Source organism: Camarhynchus parvulus, chromosome 2, assembly GCF_901933205.1.
Source record: "Camarhynchus parvulus chromosome 2, STF_HiC, whole genome shotgun sequence".
NCBI lineage: Eukaryota > Metazoa > Chordata > Aves > Passeriformes > Thraupidae > Camarhynchus > Camarhynchus parvulus.
In genome coordinates this window covers 106,821,624-106,842,537 of record NC_044572.1, presented here as the reverse complement: position 1 = coordinate 106,842,537, position 20,914 = coordinate 106,821,624, and the positions used below count along the sequence as shown (strand labels likewise).

At 38.1% G+C, this 20,914-nt stretch overlaps 1 protein-coding gene across 1 annotated transcript in view; it reads left to right on the top strand.

Moving 5' to 3' along the window:
- The window catches only part of CDH2 (cadherin 2), a 114,237-nt gene that overhangs the window by 88,804 nt on the left and 4,519 nt on the right, over window positions 1–20,914 (top strand). Inside the window, exons 10-15 of the mRNA XM_030969817.1 lie at window positions 1,336–1,592; window positions 2,891–3,033; window positions 4,221–4,454; window positions 4,774–5,007; window positions 6,244–6,383; window positions 16,782–16,946. Coding sequence (XP_030825677.1) covers window positions 1,336–1,592; window positions 2,891–3,033; window positions 4,221–4,454; window positions 4,774–5,007; window positions 6,244–6,383; window positions 16,782–16,946 — 1,173 coding nt within the window. The remainder of the gene's footprint in view (window positions 1–1,335; window positions 1,593–2,890; window positions 3,034–4,220; window positions 4,455–4,773; window positions 5,008–6,243; window positions 6,384–16,781; window positions 16,947–20,914) is intronic.

The following is a 20,914-nucleotide window of genomic DNA, read 5'->3' as shown; positions in this document are numbered from 1 at the left end:
AATGTGATTCTATAATTAAACCTGCCAGGCAGTAGCCCCCTTTCCTCATGACCCACTGATAAATGTCTCATCTCTGAGTTGGCCTACTCTGGTTTTGGCTGATCCGTTTCAAAGTCAAATGTGCGATGCCAGTAATACCATTTGGAAATTTAAAATACCACTTTTCCTTTTCTCTCTTTTTTTGTTTGTTTGTTTTCTTTCATTTCATTTTGTTTCATTTTATTTAATTTCATTTTGTTTGATTTTAATCCTCCCAGTCTGTAGGTGACAAAAAGATACAGCCTACATGCAGCATTAATAGTAATTCACAGTGGGTTTTTTTAAGAACTGTCTCTGGTTTATAACTGCTCTTCCCCAGAGGTACCAATTGTTGCATTGCAGTCTTCCAGGAAGAATTATGTGAGTGTCTGTGCTTTTTAGCACTACTTTAAGTGCCCAGACACGGGAAGAGTTGGAAACCTGCCTACAGTTTTTATTGGCAGTGCAATGAGTTGATCTGTCAACCTGTAATGAAGATTAGATTGTCTCTCGTCACTTACTTCATACTGTCACATGCCAACTGCCCCAGTAAGGTACAGGGTTTTCTTCCAATCTGGGATCTGTGTGAGTAGTACAGTGCATAGTACAAAGGGAAATCCTGTCTCCAGGAATGCCTCAACCCTGTGCAGCATGACAGTGGAACTCTAGATTCACACTGTTTTTACTTCTTCTTAAGTTGGAATTCTGGCTCAGTGAGGAACTCTCCAAATGGAAGGTTATCTTCACTGGGAAGGTGGAAGCTATAGGTGTATCAGAAACCAAGTTGAGTGGGATTACCAAGAGTCTTTCTAGTGGGATGTTGAGAACATGAGAATCTCTGATCTATGGGAATAGCTATAGTCATGAACTTCTTTGAAGGAAACTTCCATCCTTCTAACAGAAAGAGGCAGCTTTCTGTCCCCAGGAGAGATCATCAGGAGGCACATGTGAGTGCCTGGCACAAAGCTAGGAGCTTCTTCATCATTTTGTGATTAAACTATTCATTTCCTCATTTGTCTCTAATGGCAGTACCAGAGTAGGTTAAATCCCAGAATGATTTCTAAAGGTTTCTAGCTCTTCTGACTTCAAAACTGCTGCTGCTGCTGTGTGCAGAACTGAAACTGCCACATGCTGCTAAGCAAAACCCCAGCGCATGGGCTTGTGTTGAAGCGATACCGTGCTCTCTTCAAACTCCATGCTCATTTTTCAGAAAAGTATAAGTAATCTTGAAAAATGTGCTTCAAATTTAAAATGTTATTGTGTGTCCATTGCTACTGTGAGTGAACATTAACACTTCCTGCTCTTTGCTCTTCCCAGCCTATTGACTTCGAGACCAACAGGATGTTTGTACTTACCGTAGCTGCAGAAAATCAAGTGCCTTTGGCTAAGGGGATTCAGCATCCTCCTCAGTCAACAGCAACCGTGTCCATTACGGTCATTGATGTGAATGAGGCCCCATATTTTGCTCCAAACCCCAAGCTCGTGCGTCAGGAAGAAGGGCTGATGGCTGGGAGCATGTTGACAACTTTTACTGCTCAGGACCCGGATCGTTACATGCAGCAAACCTCCATAAGGTCTATATGAGCACTTTGCAATGTCTGTGTTATGGAATGGGTGGGGAGCAAAGAAGTGACTTGTGAAATGACTGCATTTACTGTAGCGCACAGCTATCCCAACACATCCTGTGGGTTTTGTGCAGCTCTCTCCAAAGGGATTTTTTGGCTGTAGAGAAGGTAAACTGACCAGGTGTTTAAACTGGGTCATTTTCTCATCCTAAGTCCCATTCCATCAAGACTGAATTCAGTTATGCATCTGTGGTAAAGTATATGTTCTATCCCAACAAATTTAGTCAGAGCAGACACATGCTTCTGTGAATTAAGATCATTTGCAATTAAAATTCAGCAGTAATTTTCACATGGCAACGAAATCGGATTGTTGATGAAATCTTAAGGGTTTTCTTTTCATTTTTTCTCCAGTAATGCAAAGTGGTGGTGTGGTCTGTCTGTGAATTCTTGTACGGACAGCTATGATCATAATTTGATCATAATTTTTCTTATGTCTAAAACTTTTCTACACGAGCATGCCTCATGTAAGAAGACATGGTCGTTATTTGCAAAGCTAAGTCTCTGACTGACCATGGGTCAGGACTCACCTTATCCAGCTTTTTTTTTTAGCTCATGCAGAAGAAACTCCAGGACTTCTATTCTGTCTTTCCTTCCAAAATCAAGATGATTGCAATTTTATATTATCTTGATTTTTGGTTAGCTGTTTGTAATACTTTTGCTCGTTTCTGGACGTAACTATCGTAGAAATGACAGTCAGAGAGAAAATTTACCAGATTAGAAGAATGGTTTTGAAAGACACTTCTTTTTCAAGTTAAGATGAGAAACATGCAGTAAAACCAGGGCCTCTGAAAAAGAAATGATACTGAAGTGCTAGAATAATGTGAGTTAGTACAACTAACACTATCCGTTTTTACCTCCCTCCTGCTCTTAGCACTCTGACAATATGAAAATTAGTATGAATAGCTCTGTAGGTGTAGAAAAACCAAGGAGGATCCTGACTGAGTATTTTAATTGAGTCTGAGTATTAATGTTATATAGTTTATGGTAATTTTATGATTTCCTCCAGTTACATGTTAACTTACAGGGCAAGGCACTTGAAGAATCGAAATGCAGGACTGATTTTAATATGTATTTCCAATAAATTTACTGACAGGGCTTGATAAATAGAAATTGATATTATGGAAAATAAAATACTATCTTCAAATTCCAAAAATATGTTCAGAATACAAATTAAAATACTAATACTGTCTTTGTTGTCAATGTTTATGTTGGTAGATAAATAACATAACTTATGATTAAATACACAGGTACTCAAAACTTTCAGACCCTGCAAACTGGCTGAAAATTGACCCTGTTAATGGACAAATAACTACTACAGCTGTTTTGGACAGAGAGTCAATATATGTGCAAAACAATATGTATAATGCAACATTTCTTGCTTCTGATAATGGTATGTATCAATATTGTGTTTTTTTCAAAAAGCTTTTCATCTTTGTGATTGAATGGCATTCAGTTTTACTGGGGCAGAAAACAGGATATGCTTAGAATATGTCCCGTTGGAAATCTGTATTACTATAAGACTATAATTTCCCAGCTACTTGGGAAATGGCTGAAGAATAATTCTCTGAGTTTATAGAAAAGCACTGTCTTGGTTACATTAGTTGAGTTGACAGCAAATTGAAAAAGCCCTGCATGGGAGTGTGGTAGGTTGAGTGAATGCACAGCATGAGTGGGCTTTATGGGGAGTAATGTGTCATTGGAGGGGCTTTGTATTTTCCCACATTCAGGCTGCAGCAGTGCAGAGGGAAAAGTATCTTTTGGTTGTCAGTTTGTTAATGACAATTAACACTGCTCAGAAATTAGTCCTTTGATTTCAGCTGGAGGGCTGTACTGTTCATAACTGATAGCAGAAAGATGGACAGGCACGGTCAGGGACATTTTCACATTATGAGGGAAAACTGAAACACTGGAGTTATTTGCCTTGGAAAGAAGACATGGTAAAAATTTCTGAACTGGAAGCTATATCAGCTGTTTCTATACTTTGGCTCTGTTCTGAAGAAAAGATATAAATGGAACTGGAAGATTATGGGAAGTGGAATGAGAACCATTGCTAGTTATACTGAAAAATTCAGTGCCAAATGGTCGCATCAGTGTGTGATTCCAGCTAGAATTATGGAAGCATCACACATTTGATATGGATGGCAGGAATGTCCAGAAATAGCATGATGATACTCACTATTAGAAAGAATTTAAATAGCGCAGTTATGGTAAAGGGTGATCTTAAGCCTTCAAAGTTAGGAAATAATTTTTCCAGAGGAAAAACCATCCCAATTTTGCACCTTCTTTGAAGCCTTTGATGTGGCCCATCTCTGGAGATTAACTGGCCATCTGGTCAGTGAAGTGGGTGAGTCCATGATCTATGGATGTGCAGTTATTTGCTGAATTTTGCTGAGTAGGGCCATTTTTCTGAGTGCAGACTAAGTAAGAATTATTGTGTTAGCAGGGCCAGTGACAGTGTTAGATTGGTTTTGTAAAAGAAACCAAAAACTGAAGTAAACATGTAAGTGTGTTGGTACAGCTTCGTTTAAATAACTTTGCAACTGGAAACAGGCTGAATGCTATTTTGTTTTCTTTTAGGAATACCCCCAATGAGTGGAACTGGCACACTTCAGATACACCTGCTGGACATCAATGATAATGCCCCCCAAGTGCATCCAAAAGAAGCCACAACTTGTGAAACACTGCAGCCTAATGCTATTAACATCACTGCTGTAGACCCTGACATAGATCCAAATGCAGGCCCGTTTGCCTTTGAGCTGCCTGACACACCTGCTAGTATTAAGAGGAATTGGACCATTGTTCGAATTAGTGGTAATTAACATTATGGAAATCTTCACAGTTTTAAAGAAACTTCTGCAAATATCTTCTCTTTGGTATTATTTCACAATGTACATGAGTTTGGTTGATATGAACAAGAAATCACCTTAGTGTAAGTTCCCCAGAGGACAAGAAATTTTAAGAAAGAAAAGATGGTCACAGCAGTCTGGAAATTTGTTGCCCTGAGTGTCACAGAGCACTTTGAGCAAGAAGTTAACACTGAGCTCAAACATGAGCTGTTTTTACCAATACTATTTTAATCTCATGTGAGCAATATATTACTTTTTAACCAGCACCTTATTTTCACACACAGGCGATCACGCCCAGCTCTCCTTAAGAATCCGGTTCCTGGAGGCCGGCATCTACGATGTGCCCATAGTAATTACAGATTCTGGAAATCCACATGCATCCAGCACTTCCTTGCTGAAGGTGAAAGTTTGCCAGTGTGACTTAAATGGAGACTGCACAGATGTTGACCGGATTGTTGGTGCAGGGCTGGGCACTGGTGCCATCATTGCAATTCTGCTTTGTATCATCATCTTGCTCAGTGAGTAGATAGCTCTCTTAATTTTAACTCCTTTACTCGTGTTTTGCAAGTACAATATTACTTATCTTAGTATCAGGTACCTTGACAAAGACAGGGGAGTTATTAAAGGCTCAGGTCCAGGAATTGTTTCTGCATGTTTCAGTGTTTTGGACAAGTATGAAAAGTTCCTGATTGTACAGGATTTGGAGTTGGACAGAGTACAGCTAGCACCTGTTTGGCACTCAGAGCCCTGCATTGGGTTTGTGAAAGAGATTTTCTATTTATACTCGTGTACACTTGAAGTGTTACATCAGTGAGTGGCCAGGTTGAAGATGTGATTAGTCCCCAGGCTTCTAATCTGTCTTGTGCTGCCAGTACTGTGCAATTTGGTGCCACCCATAGCAGGTAAAAATGCTTTTAAGGAGTGTTCTGATGTTACTACCACTGTGCTTCAGATTAATGCAAATAGGAATTACTGTTGGAAAGTAATGCATCAGAGCCCTTCATGTAAGGCCTGAAAAGAAAGGCAGGTGTTGCAGTGATGTGTATGTTTAAGTACTGCATAAAGCTGTACTAGTATTTTATTTTGTGTGAAGTGCATTGAGTAAGGGAAATGACTAAAAATCATGAGTAAGTGTCTGTCCAGTGTAGTAAATTAGATAATTAAATTAGCTAGCTCTCCTACACATTATAGTTAACTGATTGCCTATTGTGATGGAACACAAGGGAGAGATTAGCCTGGTCACAGTACACTATGCACCCATCTAGAACATAGAAAATTATGGAAAGGAGTAATTAAAAAAAAAAAAGCTTGGATATGCACGATTGTATACAAGCACGCAGTGCATTTACTTCCTTGATAGAAGAAATTTTTTAAATGCTAGGTATGAAACTAGCAGAGCCTTATTGAAGGAGAGATTTTCTGAATATAGTGGTTTATGAAGCATAGTCTTTCTTAATTCTTTTCATGGCAAGTTTATTTTGCAGATGTGGAATGGATTTGTTACTTACAACCTTGAATATGCAATTGATTTCTAAACTGAATTGCGTATAGTGGTCTGAGTTGAAACATCTCTTACTTAAGCTGCCTTCTGTCAAATTATTAATTTTAAAAAAACCTCCAGAACAGTCAAATCCAACTTCATTGCTTTTTTCTTTTTTTTCTTCTTTTAAATCTTCACATTAAATTTCTACAGTTTTTATGGCTGTAGTTCAGAATTAAGGTGTGGCTTTGTCTCTTCCATTTTTGCATTACAGTTTTAGTTTTAATGTTTGTGGTATGGATGAAACGCCGTGATAAAGAGCGTCAGGCAAAGCAGCTCTTGATTGATCCTGAAGATGATGTGAGGGACAACATTCTGAAATACGATGAAGAAGGGGGTGGAGAAGAAGATCAGGTGAGGAAAGGTTAATGGGTTTTATGTATAGATTTACACTTCTCACTGCACTTTGTTTTGTTTACATTGAAACACTCTGGTAGGTAGCTAATTTTTACATTAAGTACTAAAGGCAATAACTTTAAATAAAAGACTGCCTTATCTTTTTTTTTTTTTTTGCTATTACAGATATACCAATTGCTTGCCATTTCGATAAGTATCTTGTGCTCTTGCAGTAATAGCATTCTGACCAGATTCCAGCTAAAGCTGTTATATTTAAATGAAAGTTAACATTTACTGCCATTTCTGTCTGTAAACTTGCCTTGTTCCCTATCTGGGAACTTGTACAGCAACACAAGTGCAGGGTGCCTAATATCATCAAAACCAAATACAACCCTTTCTTGGTGGTGGGTGAATGCCTTTCTAGATAAATAGTAATGTTGGCTATTGACAGATTTGCCACACTGGGATTTCAAACTTGGAAAGCATTTAGGTTTCAAGTAGCTGTCAGGGCACATCTGTGTTTATTCAAATACTTTCCCAGGCAGGTGCCATGTGCATTTACTCTCATGTCACCTCTGGTTGAACCACTGCTGATATGTCAGAGGACTAGGAGTGATGTGTATATGCTAAGAATAGTATCTTTTCCCCCCTCTCTCTCCAAGTTAGTGGATTTTCAAGCAGTGTGATTTCCTTCCTTCAGAGGACGTTTATTAAGTGCGTTATGAACATGACAAACAGCAGATTTATGCACATTATCAATGGTAGAAGTGAGTGTAGTAATTACAAAGGGAACAGTGCGTATAATAGAGTCTAAGAAATTTTCCAGTTAAAAGCCTTGAAAAATTAAGGGCAATTCTTCCACACATCCCCAGTCTCAGTCATCTGGCACTTGAGTTATCTGAAAAGTGTCTCCCTTCACTAGTACAGACTTCTGTAGTTTCCTTGTGCTCATTTGTTTGTTTATCTGAAATTTGTGTTCCCCTTAGTAATTTCCATGCTTCCTGCATTTCCCCAAGTACTGTTCCTACTTCCTGGCTTTTCTGCATAATGTTCTTCTTAGGCAGTTTTCAAAGGAAACTTCAGTTTATGCAGTTTTGGAAAAATGCTTATGTTAAATAAAGTGAAAACAGCCCTTTGAGTCTATGCATGTATTCCAGTTATTTGTGCATAGTTTCAGTACAAGAACTGCATCCTGTTCATGCATCTGTTGTTGTACAGAAAAGTTGCAATATTAAAAGAAAATTAGGAAAACTCAGTCCTGTGAGAAGTAATTTTTCAGTTCACATATTCCCAGCTCCTGTTCATCCTGAATTCTCTGGAGGATCTGTTCAGCAATTGTCGTGGATCTTTGATTTTTAATTACTGTCCACACAACCCTCAGGACAGAAGTGAGTTAGGTTCTGTGAGTATAGTCCATTGGGAAGCCGTAGGTGATGGTAGGGTAGTGTTGGGAGGGATTGTGCTGCAGATCAGAAACATTAAGCACAGTAACAATGTGCAGTGAGAGAGAGCAAAATGGGAATGGTTCTGAAGTCTCTCCTCTGCCCGTCTTGTGCTGTGCTCCTCTCCAGTTGGCAGTGCTGTCTTTGTGAGAGGTATAGTCCGGGTGGTGTGGCAGGAGGGAGTGAGACACGCTGGGAGTGCCGTGGGGATTGGCACAATGTAAACTGTCCGTAATCGCAGTGAATGAACATGCTGCACGCAGGGAAAGGAGAACTGCCAGCAGATGGACTGGCAGGAAAACAGTAAGGAATGTGAAATTAGGACCATTTCGTCTCACAGTGGATGTAGAAAGCATCTAAACCTAAAGAATTTTAAGGGCTTTACAAAAGATTGAATGATTTTTAGTCACAAACCCCCTTCTTGCTTTCTAAAGATGAATTTTAAAGCCACTACTGCGATTTAGTTATCTTCACTGCGCCCACTTTGTTCAGGTACGTGGGTCCCTTTTTCGATCCATTGACAATAGGCCAGTCTCTGGGGGGTGTAAGATTTCAGAACTTAGAATGCAGAGATTTTTGAATGTCCCAACAAGTTCTCTGCAAGCAGTAATCTCATTTTTGCAGACCATGGCTTAGCAAAATACTGCATAAGCAAAGCTGCATACATCATTGTGGGCAAAAGACATTGGCTAGAAGGATCTTTGTGTTTTTGTCAATGTTAATGAAAGTATTCAAGTGTCAAAGTGAGTGTTCTAAAGAAGTATGGGACTAACATCAAAAATGTATTTTCAGAATGAGGCCTCACAGGGTAAAACTGCCACTGTTCTATTAAAATCAAGAAAAATTGCTTTGTGTCAATCTTGGATCCATAAGTCATCAGCAAATAACAGGAAAATGCTCTGCGTCAATATTAACTTTTTTATGGTGCACCATCCCTAAAATCCTGAGGACTGATTAATCAAGCAGCTTCAGTAGAAGGCAGTAAACAAGGTGACTAAAACACAGAGCCATCCTGGCCAGGGTGCATCTCATGTGGTGAAATGAAAGGCAATTTTAAAGCCTCGTGTGCGTCTCAGTGAAAACAGTATTTTAAAAGCTTCAGACATTTTCATAAAAGGCAAAGTTACTTTTATTTATAGCCAGCAATTTACTTTTTAAAATCACATGCTTCTCTGGAAGGACAGCTTAAAGATTTACCCTGTGTGGCCTGGTATTTCCCAGATGTTTAGGTTATTTGAAGATATGACTGTTAGGGCTTGAAGGTAAGTGATAGAATTTAGATCTCTCTTTATCCTGAAACAAATTAAACTTGGGATGTTTTTATCTTAAATACTTTATTTATTTGAGAGGTTTAATTTATTTATTTTGAAACTGTGCAAGTTGGGTTTCTTAGCTGTCATGGCAGACCCAGAAACTCCTAAAACATGTTCACCAGGTTCCTTTCAAACTCTCTGTACATTGTATCAGAGTGGTGTCTCCTGTAAAAAATTAGATGAGTTCAAATTCCAGCTAATTCCTCTGAGCCGCAGCAACTGCCAGAAACAAGTTGGAATTCCTCTTTCATTTTGTTGGTGTGTTTGTTTGTTTGTTTGTTTGTTTTCTCCCATGCCAGCAAGTCCAAGGAATTATGAAGTGAAATCTGTAATAAAAGAGCAGTTTAGTCCTTCGTGAAGGTCTTCTGTTAATCCCATCTGAGGCCATCTTGGCCTGCTTTGTTCAGTCTGACAGACTGAATGCTTGTCAAGAAAATTGAGGATCTTGAATGATTCATAGTTGTCTTCTACCCTGGCATGATGTGCACAGGGTCGTGTGATCTCCACAGCAGCTGAGAAAAATGCTATTAATTCTGTAAGCCAGAAAAGCTTTTGATCTGTGGGTCATAACTGAAGTCAACCCGCTCGCCTCCAAAGAGCATTGTCAACACTGGAAGTCTTTTGGACTTTTTTCACCTAGAAAAAGCAGGCTGAAAAACAGGCTCCAAAATATTTACAGCACTCCTGTTGTTCCAGGCAGCAGCTGTGTGGGTTCTCTGAACAATGAATGTACCAGCAGAAGTTGGGGATAAGGGAGGAATGAGAGAAAGCAGAAGTATTCCAGATAGAAAACTTTGGATTCTTGTCAGGATTCTGTTTACTATTTTCTGCTTTCAACAGTTGAGCTACCTGACTTAAGAGGGGATGGGCCGTGAGAGGGTTTGAGTCAGCATTATTCCACAGAAGTCAATGTGACTGGTTTGGGAAGGGGAGAAGTGTTGGGGTTGGGGGTTTTTTGGCATTGTTTGGTTTGATTTGGTTTGGTTTTGTTTGTTAAACCCCTGGTATTTTGTTTTGTTTTTCCTAATATTGTATCTGTATCTTAAATTCTTGTGGATGGGGGACAGTATAATTTGTTAAATTCTGAAACAGAAAGTTCAAATTAGGAAACCATAGTGAGTGCCTCTCTTGGCTGTTAATGAACCTCATGATCCGTAGCTTGTGGTTGTTCAGCAAACGGGGAGGTGTAAGGTGCAAATGGTGAATATGCTTTCCTGATATAATGTGCTCTGAACTTCTAACACTAGTCTCAGTTCCAGAGAACCCAAACCTGCTGACTGAGTGTAGGAGCACTTAGCATGTGTCTGCAGCGTAGTTCGCACACAGCACATCACAACTCATAACCATCACTAACTCATTTTTGTCACATATCTCGGGCTATTTGTGTGACTTACATCAAGGTGGTGGGTGCTTGACTGGGATCTGTGCAGCATATGTCAGCCTGATAACTGTGATACGTTTTTTTTATCTAATTGCTATTGTATATGTCTCGTTGCACAACATGATTCTCTCCTTTGAGTTCATTTCTATGATGTTTTCTGAATTTTAGTAGTAGTTGCTCATGCAGGTAGTCCTGTTGAAGCAAGTTGTCTGAGCAAGTGGGTGGTATGCTTTTAAAGTATTGCAGATGAGTTGTTTTGAACATGTAGGAAAATGTAGTCCTCAGATCTTTTCAGCACAAGAATTTCAATGCAATGATTTTACTATTATTCAAAGTAGTTTACTTGCTGAGGAGTCTTCACTGCCCTTCCTACATCAGGTTTTTTTACATTAATCAATAGCTTGCTTTTTGTCATATTTTTTACATATTTACGTAAAGAGAGAAAATAGTAGCATGTAACACTGTTAATAGCATTAAAAATAAAAGATGAATGGTTTATTGTATGTGTGCAGGATCTAAATTCTGAGCAGAAATTGCTCTTTTATGAAAGCGTAGCGGTGTTCCAGCATTTATGTGTCACAGATAAAAGCAAAATTAGGTAATCCTTCTGAATTTTTGTATGTGGGTTTTGGGGTTCTTTTTCATATTGTCATAACTTCCTGTATGCCCACATTTTGAGCTAACATTAGTCTTCTGTGCTGGGTCTTTCTACCACTTGTAAACATGATAATGGTCCTTACCTACTCCATGAACTTTATAAATCCATGTGATTAGATTTTCTTTTTCACCAGCCTGTGTTAATGAGATCATTTACTCTCAGTTTTTAACCTTCATTTTGCATTGCATTAAGAATAGAACATGTTTTATGTTCTGAAATTTCCAACATAATGAATGAAATAAAGGTTGCTATGATATTCCCCATGAATATACAATACTATAATTAAAAGGTAGTTATTTCAGGGATTGTGTTTGCTTACTAAGACATTAGCTTCACTTTTTTGAATAAGTGACTCATACAGTGCTCCTGTGGAGGAATTACTGTCATTCCTTGGTGAATCTTTATCTTATGATATAAAAAGTAATGTTTTCATAATTCCATTACAAAATTGTTTTGGTTTATTTTATCATATCTAGAACCTCATCCAGTTACTGCATTGCATCTGCAGCTGGAGCTTCACTTTCACCTTTTTTATTATGAAAAAGATAAGCTAGCCTCTTTGTTATCTTAAAAATTATTAACTTGTAGTACTCCAGATACATCTATAATAAAAACAAATGGGAAAAGCAGTATGGCAGAAAGTAATCTAAAAGCAAGTGACAAAGAGCAACTATTGGTGTAGGCATTTTAACTATTCTCCCACCTGCAGCCTACATCTAGTCAGTTCTCTATCTAGTCAGTTCTCTATCTTTGCTTTTTTTGAAGTCTCATAGTTTCAGGAAATGTAAGATTTAAGGGAGGTTGTAGTATTTTGCAGAACTCAAGCAATATTTTATGTGAAAATTTCTGATAGCCTTTTAGGGTGATTTTGCTGGGTTTGAGGGTAGAATATATAGCAGGATTGGTTTTCACTTCTTTTTTTTCTTTTTTTTTTTTTTTTTTTAAGATTTCAGTGGGAACATGCAGGAGTAAAATATTTCTTTCCTTACTTCCCCATCTCATTTTTCTATTGGAGTAGACAGTAATTGCCTTTGGGACAAAAAGGCAAAGCAGAACACATGTTTTATCCATAGGTACTTCAGAGTCATTATTAGTTCTGTTCTCTTTAGAAAATAAAAAAGCTGGGTTTATACTAAGGCTCCATCCTCTAAAAGGGGCAGGTAAAATTCAAATTTCTGCTACTCTTGCTTTATATGCTCCTAAAGCACTGCAGCTGATTGTGTTCAGTGAAAGACACTTACAGGTCTCACCATCAAATTAAGTCAGAGCGACCTGGTGACAGTATTTCTTGTGTGGAGATAGAGCTGAACTTCCATATTTCTTTGCAAAGGGTGCATCCCTTGAAAATGAGAAACAGGTGTAGTGGTTTTGTTACATTACTCATGTGTCCAGTCCTATGTTGGTGGCTAGCCAAAGCTTTCGTTCTGTAGAAGGTGAAAACCCAAGTCATCCCTAGAGTATCACACGCAGTCTCATGAGCAGCCAGGAAATAAACCAAGAGCTCCGAGACAGCAGAGAAGCCAGAGTCATAAATCATTGATGAATGTCAGTCACATTCCAGGCACTAGGCTGTGGTAGTGGAAAGCTCAATTCAGATGTAACGTATTAAAATATTTTCTGAGTTTTCCTTTCTCAAAAAAAGTCCGTCCTGTCTCTGCATAGCATTTTATAGTTTTAGTTCATTGTTATTTCATTCTGTTGTTTGCAGTTCTGCATCATAATGTTCCAGGATACATTCATAAAAGGCAGTTACCAGTTACTGTAAACATTTTTACTTTGTTAGGGTTTTTTCCAAGAACTTAAGTAAATCTTCTAATTTAGAACAACTAATGAGGACGAAAAAAACAAAAGATGTTTAAAACACCTTCTGCTGTAACTGATCACTGCTCTATGAGGGATTATTACTCAAGTGCTGTTCAGTGAATAGCTGCCTTGCCCAAAAGGAAGTTTTTTAAGGAGGTGATTGTTGAAGGCTGCGTTATCCTGTTTTTCAGTAATTACTGGGGAATGTAAAATGGCCTTTTCTTCTATTCTGGATGTTTCTTCTGTTCAAGTTGAGATACTTGAACTGTGCTTTGGCATACTGTGTTGATGTTCTTAAAGTGCTTTGGGGGGTTTTGGAGCCTTCTGCATACATTTCTGGTGATTTGTAGGGCTTGGTTACCTGATTTTGACGTTTAGCATTCTTCACTGGGATTGCATGTTTCAGAAATGTAAGCTTTGAACTAATAATGGTTAAAGTCTTTTCTTAAAGCTGTTAGAACTAAGTGAAGAGCTAATAATGTCAGTATTGCAATCAACTTGGAGGGGGGAGGTGGGCAGTGAGATGAATTGATTTCACAAGATGAAACTTCTGATAAAATGTCCTTCTAGCACATTAAGGTTGTCGTCTCTTTAACCACCAGTTGTCAAAAAGGCGGCTGTAGTTTCTCCAGTGATAACAGATCCCTTCATAAACAAGCAGAAAAGCAAAAAATCATTCAGCTTGCTTCACTTACATCCCTTGTAGAATGTGAGGTTTCTGTTTCCCTGTCGACTGTAGGTTTGTACTATCAGACTAGTCCAGGTTTCTGGTTTCCAAAGGCCTGAGTTTTTCTAGATGCAAAATGAGAGCAAACTTATATATCTTAGCAGTATTACAATTGAGAAAAACTGAAGTAGATTCTCTCTTTCATCAACAATTTTAAGTTTGTCCAGAAGTTTGACAAGGAGAAAACTTGAAGGAAGCATCTATTTGAGTGTGCTCAAGTCCAAACTGAAGGAAGGGATTTTTTTCTAGAATTGCTGGAGTTGGAGCTAACCAGCCCTAACTAAGTAAATACTCTGACAAAAATTGGCAGCCATATGAATTAGATACCCACAACTCTCACTGAAGTACATTTCCAATGGAGGGCCGAGACTTTTTCCCCAGTGAACTGCCAGTAATCCATAAGAGATCTTAACTATCAGGAAGTTATATGGGGAAAAGACTGGAGCAAAACCAAAGCACTGTAGAATTGTGGTCCTGAAATTAACAGTTAAAATGATGACCCAGAATACTGATCAAAGCTGTCTGTCCCTGCCTATCCCACCATGTTTTGTTCTCTCTTTGATGTGCCAGTTTTCCATTCAGCTGTCTCTTCTGCAGTTAACTATCTTAACAAACTCTGTTTGAGGCTAACCTTTTAAGTCCATTCAGGAGCTTTAGGTAGTGTGTGAAAAGCTTTCCTGTCTGTGAAAGCAGCACTGAGTGAAGAGATGGGACCTCAGCACCTCTAAACAGCTTATGACCTGGCATTTTAAAACATTTTTCCATTTTACTTTGCAGTAATTGAGTAGAGTTGACTTTAGGCAGAATGTTGAAACAGCTGTAGTGGTTGCGTGGTGCCTGGCACTCAGTGGGTTTGGGGAGGTGGTGGATGGGTTGGCCATTCCCCACTGCTGTGCAGTTAGTACTGGTTTTAATGATAGGAGGGGTTTGAGACTCCAAGGTAATATATACAGTGGATCTGTATGTATTAGTGTCATCCAGAGACTATTAGACCTGCAAGATAAATTTTCTCTGATAGAAGGCTAAATGGCGGTGTCATAAATTACCGTAGAAAAGAAAACCAAAGTGGGATTCCACATAAGGACATGTTCTGCACTGCTGTTACCTCACAGATGGCTATCTTTGCTGACTTTCTAGCTATTAGAGTCTGCATATGTCTCAAACTATTAAATACATACAAAAGGATGCCTTAGATGTGGACATAATGGACTGACAAGCTTGATTTATATTTCTGTATTGCCACTAACCAGTAAAAGAATTGTATACGAGTGTGTGTGGGTGAGGAAAAAAATCATAGAGTTGAAATGAAGAGAGATGCTCTTCTGGTTTTAATACATTTTTATTTAACCATACCAGTTTGAATTCCTCCACAATGAAATGCTTAGATTTAAAAAAATTATACATATTTCATTTCTCCCTGTTGATGTTTTCCACCTTTATCTTTTGGGTGGGTATGAAAAGCACTCATGTTACATATTTATAAATTCTAAAAAGTACATTCTTCTCTGTTTGATAGGATTTTCTGATAGCATGTCTCTAAACTATTTTGATTTATTTCACGTAATAAAAAGGAAAGGATAAAAAGTTCTCTTCTGTTTACTTTTCTCTGATTCATACTGCTTCCTGGAGATCACTTATTATTCTGTTTGGTACATGAAGTACCGAAGGGTAGGAGTTAAAGCTCTGCCCCAAGGAACTTGTAATCTAATTAAAGCATATGAAACTGCATTCTCAGATCTCAGTGGAGCTGTTCCACCTTTTTTGACTATGTATTTGTGTGCAGTCATCTGAGAACCCAAGTAACAAATCAGAAGGTGTAGTGGATTTGATAATCAGTTACAGTTCTCCCCACAAACTACCATCACTGCTGTCAAAAAGAGTTCCTCTCCTGTTGAAAAGTCTGGGTTTGGGGTTGCAGGAGGTCATAGTCTCAGAAAGGATCTACATCCCATGAGATAACAGCAGCAGTAAAAGCTTGCACTCCTTCCCTTAGGAGCTAGTAAGGAACTAATGAAAAATAGTCTGAGCAGACAACTTCCAGCAAGTTGAGATTATAAATAAGATTTTTACCAGAACAGCAGTGTTGAAAAATTGATATTTTTGATGGGTAGAGTAGCCTATTCAGGATGTTTATAACTGCTTGGACTATTTGTGGGGCAGGGTATCTGGCATACAGCAGAGTTGGCATGAGCCCCCATCTGCTGGTAGTTCTTGAATGGCTTTCGTTTAAGCCTTGAAGTCCAGTTCTTTGTTTTGCATTCTCACCAATGCCTTGTAAAGGCATCCTAGAGCATGACTTTCTTCTAGACATGGCAACAGTGAGGAGAATGATAATGATGAAAGGATCACACTGTGCAGAGAGAATTCAGGAATATCTATGTTGAATGCATAAACATTGATCTAATTAAATTTTTTTCCATACATACATACTGCTTATTGGAATTCATACTGCTATGCTAACTTCATCAGTCTGCCAGAGTTTGAAACTGCAGCATCAAGTACTTAATGAACAGATTCATGAGTAATCTCTAGAAATGCTTAGAATTAAGGCCAAATCTGAGGAGCTTTGTACTTCTTATGACATTTTTCCCCCTTTGGCTTTCATATTATGGAAGCCACATAAAATCAGCAAGGAGTCTTAAATTCATTCTTTGAAGGTATTAGAAAATACTGCAGAACACTGTGCTTGCCTTTTTCACACAGAATGTATGGCATTTATTTTCTTAGAAAAATAAGAGTTGGATTTGGCATCTTTGCTGTGTGCTGTAAATCATCATTACTAGGTAAAGTGTTTAGTCCCTTAATAGTACTACTCAAATCCCTGCTTCTCAAGGGAAAACTTATGAGAAGCTCTACAAATCTGATGGAATAGAATCAAACCAGGAGATTCAGGGAGTATAAATCAAATAACATCCTGTTGGTATGCAAATAACAGTGTTATTGACTTATCCTCAGTAAGCATTACAATCCTGAAAACAGGACTTCTGGTGAAATGATACTTTGCATTTTCCTTTTTCTCCTTCTCATGTTTCCCCCTGACAGATATTGTTTGAAATTCTGCTAACGTACTGAGTCTGTTTCATATTTTGCAGGATTATGACTTGAGCCAGCTCCAGCAGCCTGACACTCTGGAACCAGATGCCATCAAACCTGTTGGAATCAGGCGTCTTGATGAAAGGCCAATCCATGCAGAACCTCAGTATCCAGTCAGATCAGCTGCTCCTCATCCTGGGGACATTGGGGACTTCATTAATGAGGTAAAGAAGCGAAAAAAGGTTTCCTCCTAAGATCTGATAAGCTTTTATATTTTGTTTATTCTACTCCGCATGAGTAGCTGTTATGTTAGAACATAATAACTTTTTAAAACTTCTTCAGACAATTAAAATTGTCTCACTAGACAGAAATAAATACAGTCTTCTAAAGTACAGACAAATTTAATTAACTCATTCAAACAGAAAGGGAAGATATATCAATTAACTTCTGTGCATCCGTATTAATTACATTCATAGTACGTTATCAGCAGCAACCACAATATCTCCAAGCAGGATTATGCAATGGGTTGCAAGTAATAAACAGAATAACAAAATTGTATGTAGCCTAAACTCATTTATTAATTCACAGTAATTTAATAATGGAAGAAGTTCATTTAATTCTCCTTGTACATTACCCTTTGAATCCAGATAATAGTGGAAATTCAGTACCTTCAATAAGACCAAAAGAATTCCGTCAAATACGATTAGTGAGCAGGGCAGATAAATTAAATGTTATGTAAGTGCTTTTAATACTTGTCTTGTCATAGAGCTTTCAAAGATTTTGCATTATCTTTGATTCTTCAATCTAATAAATGTAATTGAGATTCAGACTATACCAGAGTACTGAAAGAAATTATCCTCATTATTTCTGTCACTGGTCAGTCTTAAATTATTGGTTTTGTGGTACTTATGATAGAACGTGTTTCTTGTGTTTGCTGGTTATAGGGAAAAAAAAAAGCTAACCCAGGATTTACTTCTATTTTTACTTTATTCTGTACTGAATTGTAGTAGTTAATTATTTCTCATATCTTCCTTGTCAGCTGGAGCTGGACACATATTGCAGAGTATTGCAGAACAGTTTCTGCAAACGTGTTTATTCTTGTTTGCCTTGAAGAAAAGTCATGGTAATATACTAAAGTCTTTTGTATTAGAAAGCTGCAGAAAATTGAATTTGCCCCTTTTAAGGTATATAGTGATACAATTGTCAAAAAACTTAGAGGAGAGTTGACTAGCAGGAAATGTACAAATATTCTTGTTAGACATTGTATTTTTTCCAGTTTTTGCTTGCCTTACACTTCTAAATATTACAGTTATAATTGGCTTCTGGAAAATGGTGGAGACACAGGACAATAAAAGGCCCACATTGTTGGCCAAGGCAGTGTGCACACAAGAACTTCCTTGTCCTTCCAAGCAATTGGAGATTCCCATCCTGTTCTCACACAGCTGTGGCCAGACAGTGCCCACCTGGCAGGCAGTAGTGAAGAACCCTGTTTTTTGTTGTTCTCAAAGCAGCCAGGAGGCTCTGTTATGGAGCGAAGGCAGGGAATGGCTCTGATTCTGCTGGAAGGCCAGAAAGGGGCCAGAGGTTGTCCAGTCTCCTACAATTTTTTAATGACATAGCAAGCTGTTCTTGCAATATTATTTTTCAGTAGGTTACCACTCTTGAAGATGATAGCATCAGTGTATACACATGGGGCAGAAGAAACAGTATATGCTGTCTTGATTTAACCCCATAAGTTTATAATGCACTACAGACAAGCATGGAGTTGTTTTCTCCCTGCTGTCTATTGTATTATATCAGTACCTCCCTTTATGCTTCCCCTTGCCATCCACCAAAAAAGAACACTTCTCCCAGCTATTCATACACAGTAAAATAATGTCATTGATTAAGAAAATATGTGCAAATATATATGAAGTTAAAGAAAACACAGCAATTTTCTTGTCTGCAAGTTAGCTCAGAATTAATTACATTCTCTGATTGAAAGGAACTGTGTGAGGTAGTTTCTGTGTTTTAAGGATTATATATTTAGCTTGTCTTCTTCATGAGGTTTTTTTTCCTGAGGATTTTGTCAGAAATATATTGTTTTACTGTGGGGCATTCCATCTAACCCTCTCTGTAGCAGACAGTAGCCACCCAAAGATTGTCTGTGCTCTGTTTTCCCAGAAGACTGAGCAAAATAGGCATTTTATTTCTCTAAAATAGTGTCAGCTTAATTTGTGTTTTCTGTAAAAAATTTCCCATGACAGATGTGATTCTAAATTGTCTGCTGGGTGTGGGAGAAAATGGGTCTGTCTTTCATAGGAGTATTCCTATGGAGATTGTTACAGTTAAATTTCAAAATTATCAGTGTCTAGAGTATAAATTTTCAGGCTGCACAGGTTTTCAGACTCTCCAGAAAATTGCACCTGCAGTCCTGGTGTGATTAAACCCAAGAAACTTGGTAAGTTTCTCTCAGTTTTACTTGAGGTAAATTGAAAAAATATCTTGAGTAAAGCCTGTACCAGACATTTCTTAAGGCAGTTCCTACAGAAGATAAGCTGAGCTGTGGAAACAACATAGCAAGATAAGAAAGAGCAAAGTTCATATCTCTCTGCATCCAGCTTCAATATTATTAGATGTAATTCTTCCCTTGGGCATCTCTAACCCAAACCACCCACCAAACTAGCCCAGTCCCTAGCTGAGCAGGGAGAGGCTGCTTTTGAATTGTCAGCACTTCAGTAGAAAAGTCTGCACTAGCTCCCTGGTTTGAAAAGATGCAACACTTTTGGAGATCAGTCCAATCTTTTGGAGGACTTGACCCTATTCCAGGAGATGTGGGTCAGTATGGTCTTTTGGGATGCTGGTCCACATGTGGAAATTCATTTAATCTGTTGAATGCTCACCAGCACCTCAGACACACTGTTCAGATTAGCTTCTGAATTACTTTAGCTTTTGACAGAAAATTGATTTCACATACTGGAGGGTCTAGCTCCCATTTCCAAGCAAGCCATGGGGGTTTTCTTCTTATTTTCCTTACAGAGTCATAGAAACAAAAAGCAAAAAAAAAAATATCTAGTGGGTCATTTAGGTTTTTTCCTTTCAGAAGTATTCTCTTGCTTCTGGTATATTATTTTCTACCTGTCATCCCTTGTATTAAACCTACTTAACTCAACGAGACGTACATAAGTAAGAGTATTTTGTCGTGTTCTGGTGACTTCTCTGTTGAAAAACAAGTTAGAATTACAATAAAAAGTCATGCATTTTTATAACACAAAGTTGAGATAGCACATGCAAAGCTATGAACTGTTTAAAATAGGAAGGTTACAGAGGTGTCTGATAGTCAAAATAGGTTTTGCAAGCATAAGCTAAATGACCTCGGGGACTTTCTTGTTTTGTCTGTTTCAATAGATGAATCTGTAATCTAAGAGGGAAAGTGAAAAACCTCCTTTTCTTCCAGTCCAGTGTACAAACAAGACAGTGAAATAAGTCATGTGTTGTTAAGAATCCTCTGTAGACTTTGTTTTCCATTTTGAGCCTTTCAAAGCCTAACCTGCAGAGTGTGGAGCATAATTAACACTTAGAATAGTCAAGATTTGCAGGACAGTATAAATTAGACCAGTTTGAAATAGTTTTGTTAATCCTGTTTTCAAAACCCACCTGTATTGTCCCTAGAAATCTCAAGCAAGTGATATTGTGGTGGAGAATTTGTGGCTAAGAATATATTTATTATAATCAATAGAGGACATAGCCTGAGGTAAACTAAATTTAAATTGCAAACTAAAGGTCTCATCCCATGGAGACATGGAGGACCCTCAATGCATTCTTAGTAAATGGTTATTGATACAGTGCACCTCCATGCAAAATGGACTCCCTCGATGGTTCCAGGTATAAACCAATTTGTTTTTTGTATTTCCCTGAAGGTCTCAGTTCTTCCACTCCTTCTCATCAAAAGTCTGCTGAATCTGATTAGGTAGTAGGATTAATGAAAATAGAAGCATTAGATTTTGTAATGTTCCATGTTAGTTCAAGATTTGAGAGGGTTGCTTTCCTTTAACTTGAGAGAAATGCCTGTATTAAATGCTTGCCTGTATTAAGGCATGTTTACTGTTGTTCCTCAGCCAAGGCCCTGTAATTTCTCCAGTTCTGCCCTTTATCACCTCCTTAGTGAAAGCTCTACTATATATAAAAGAGGAAAAGGAAATAAGTGAGCCTG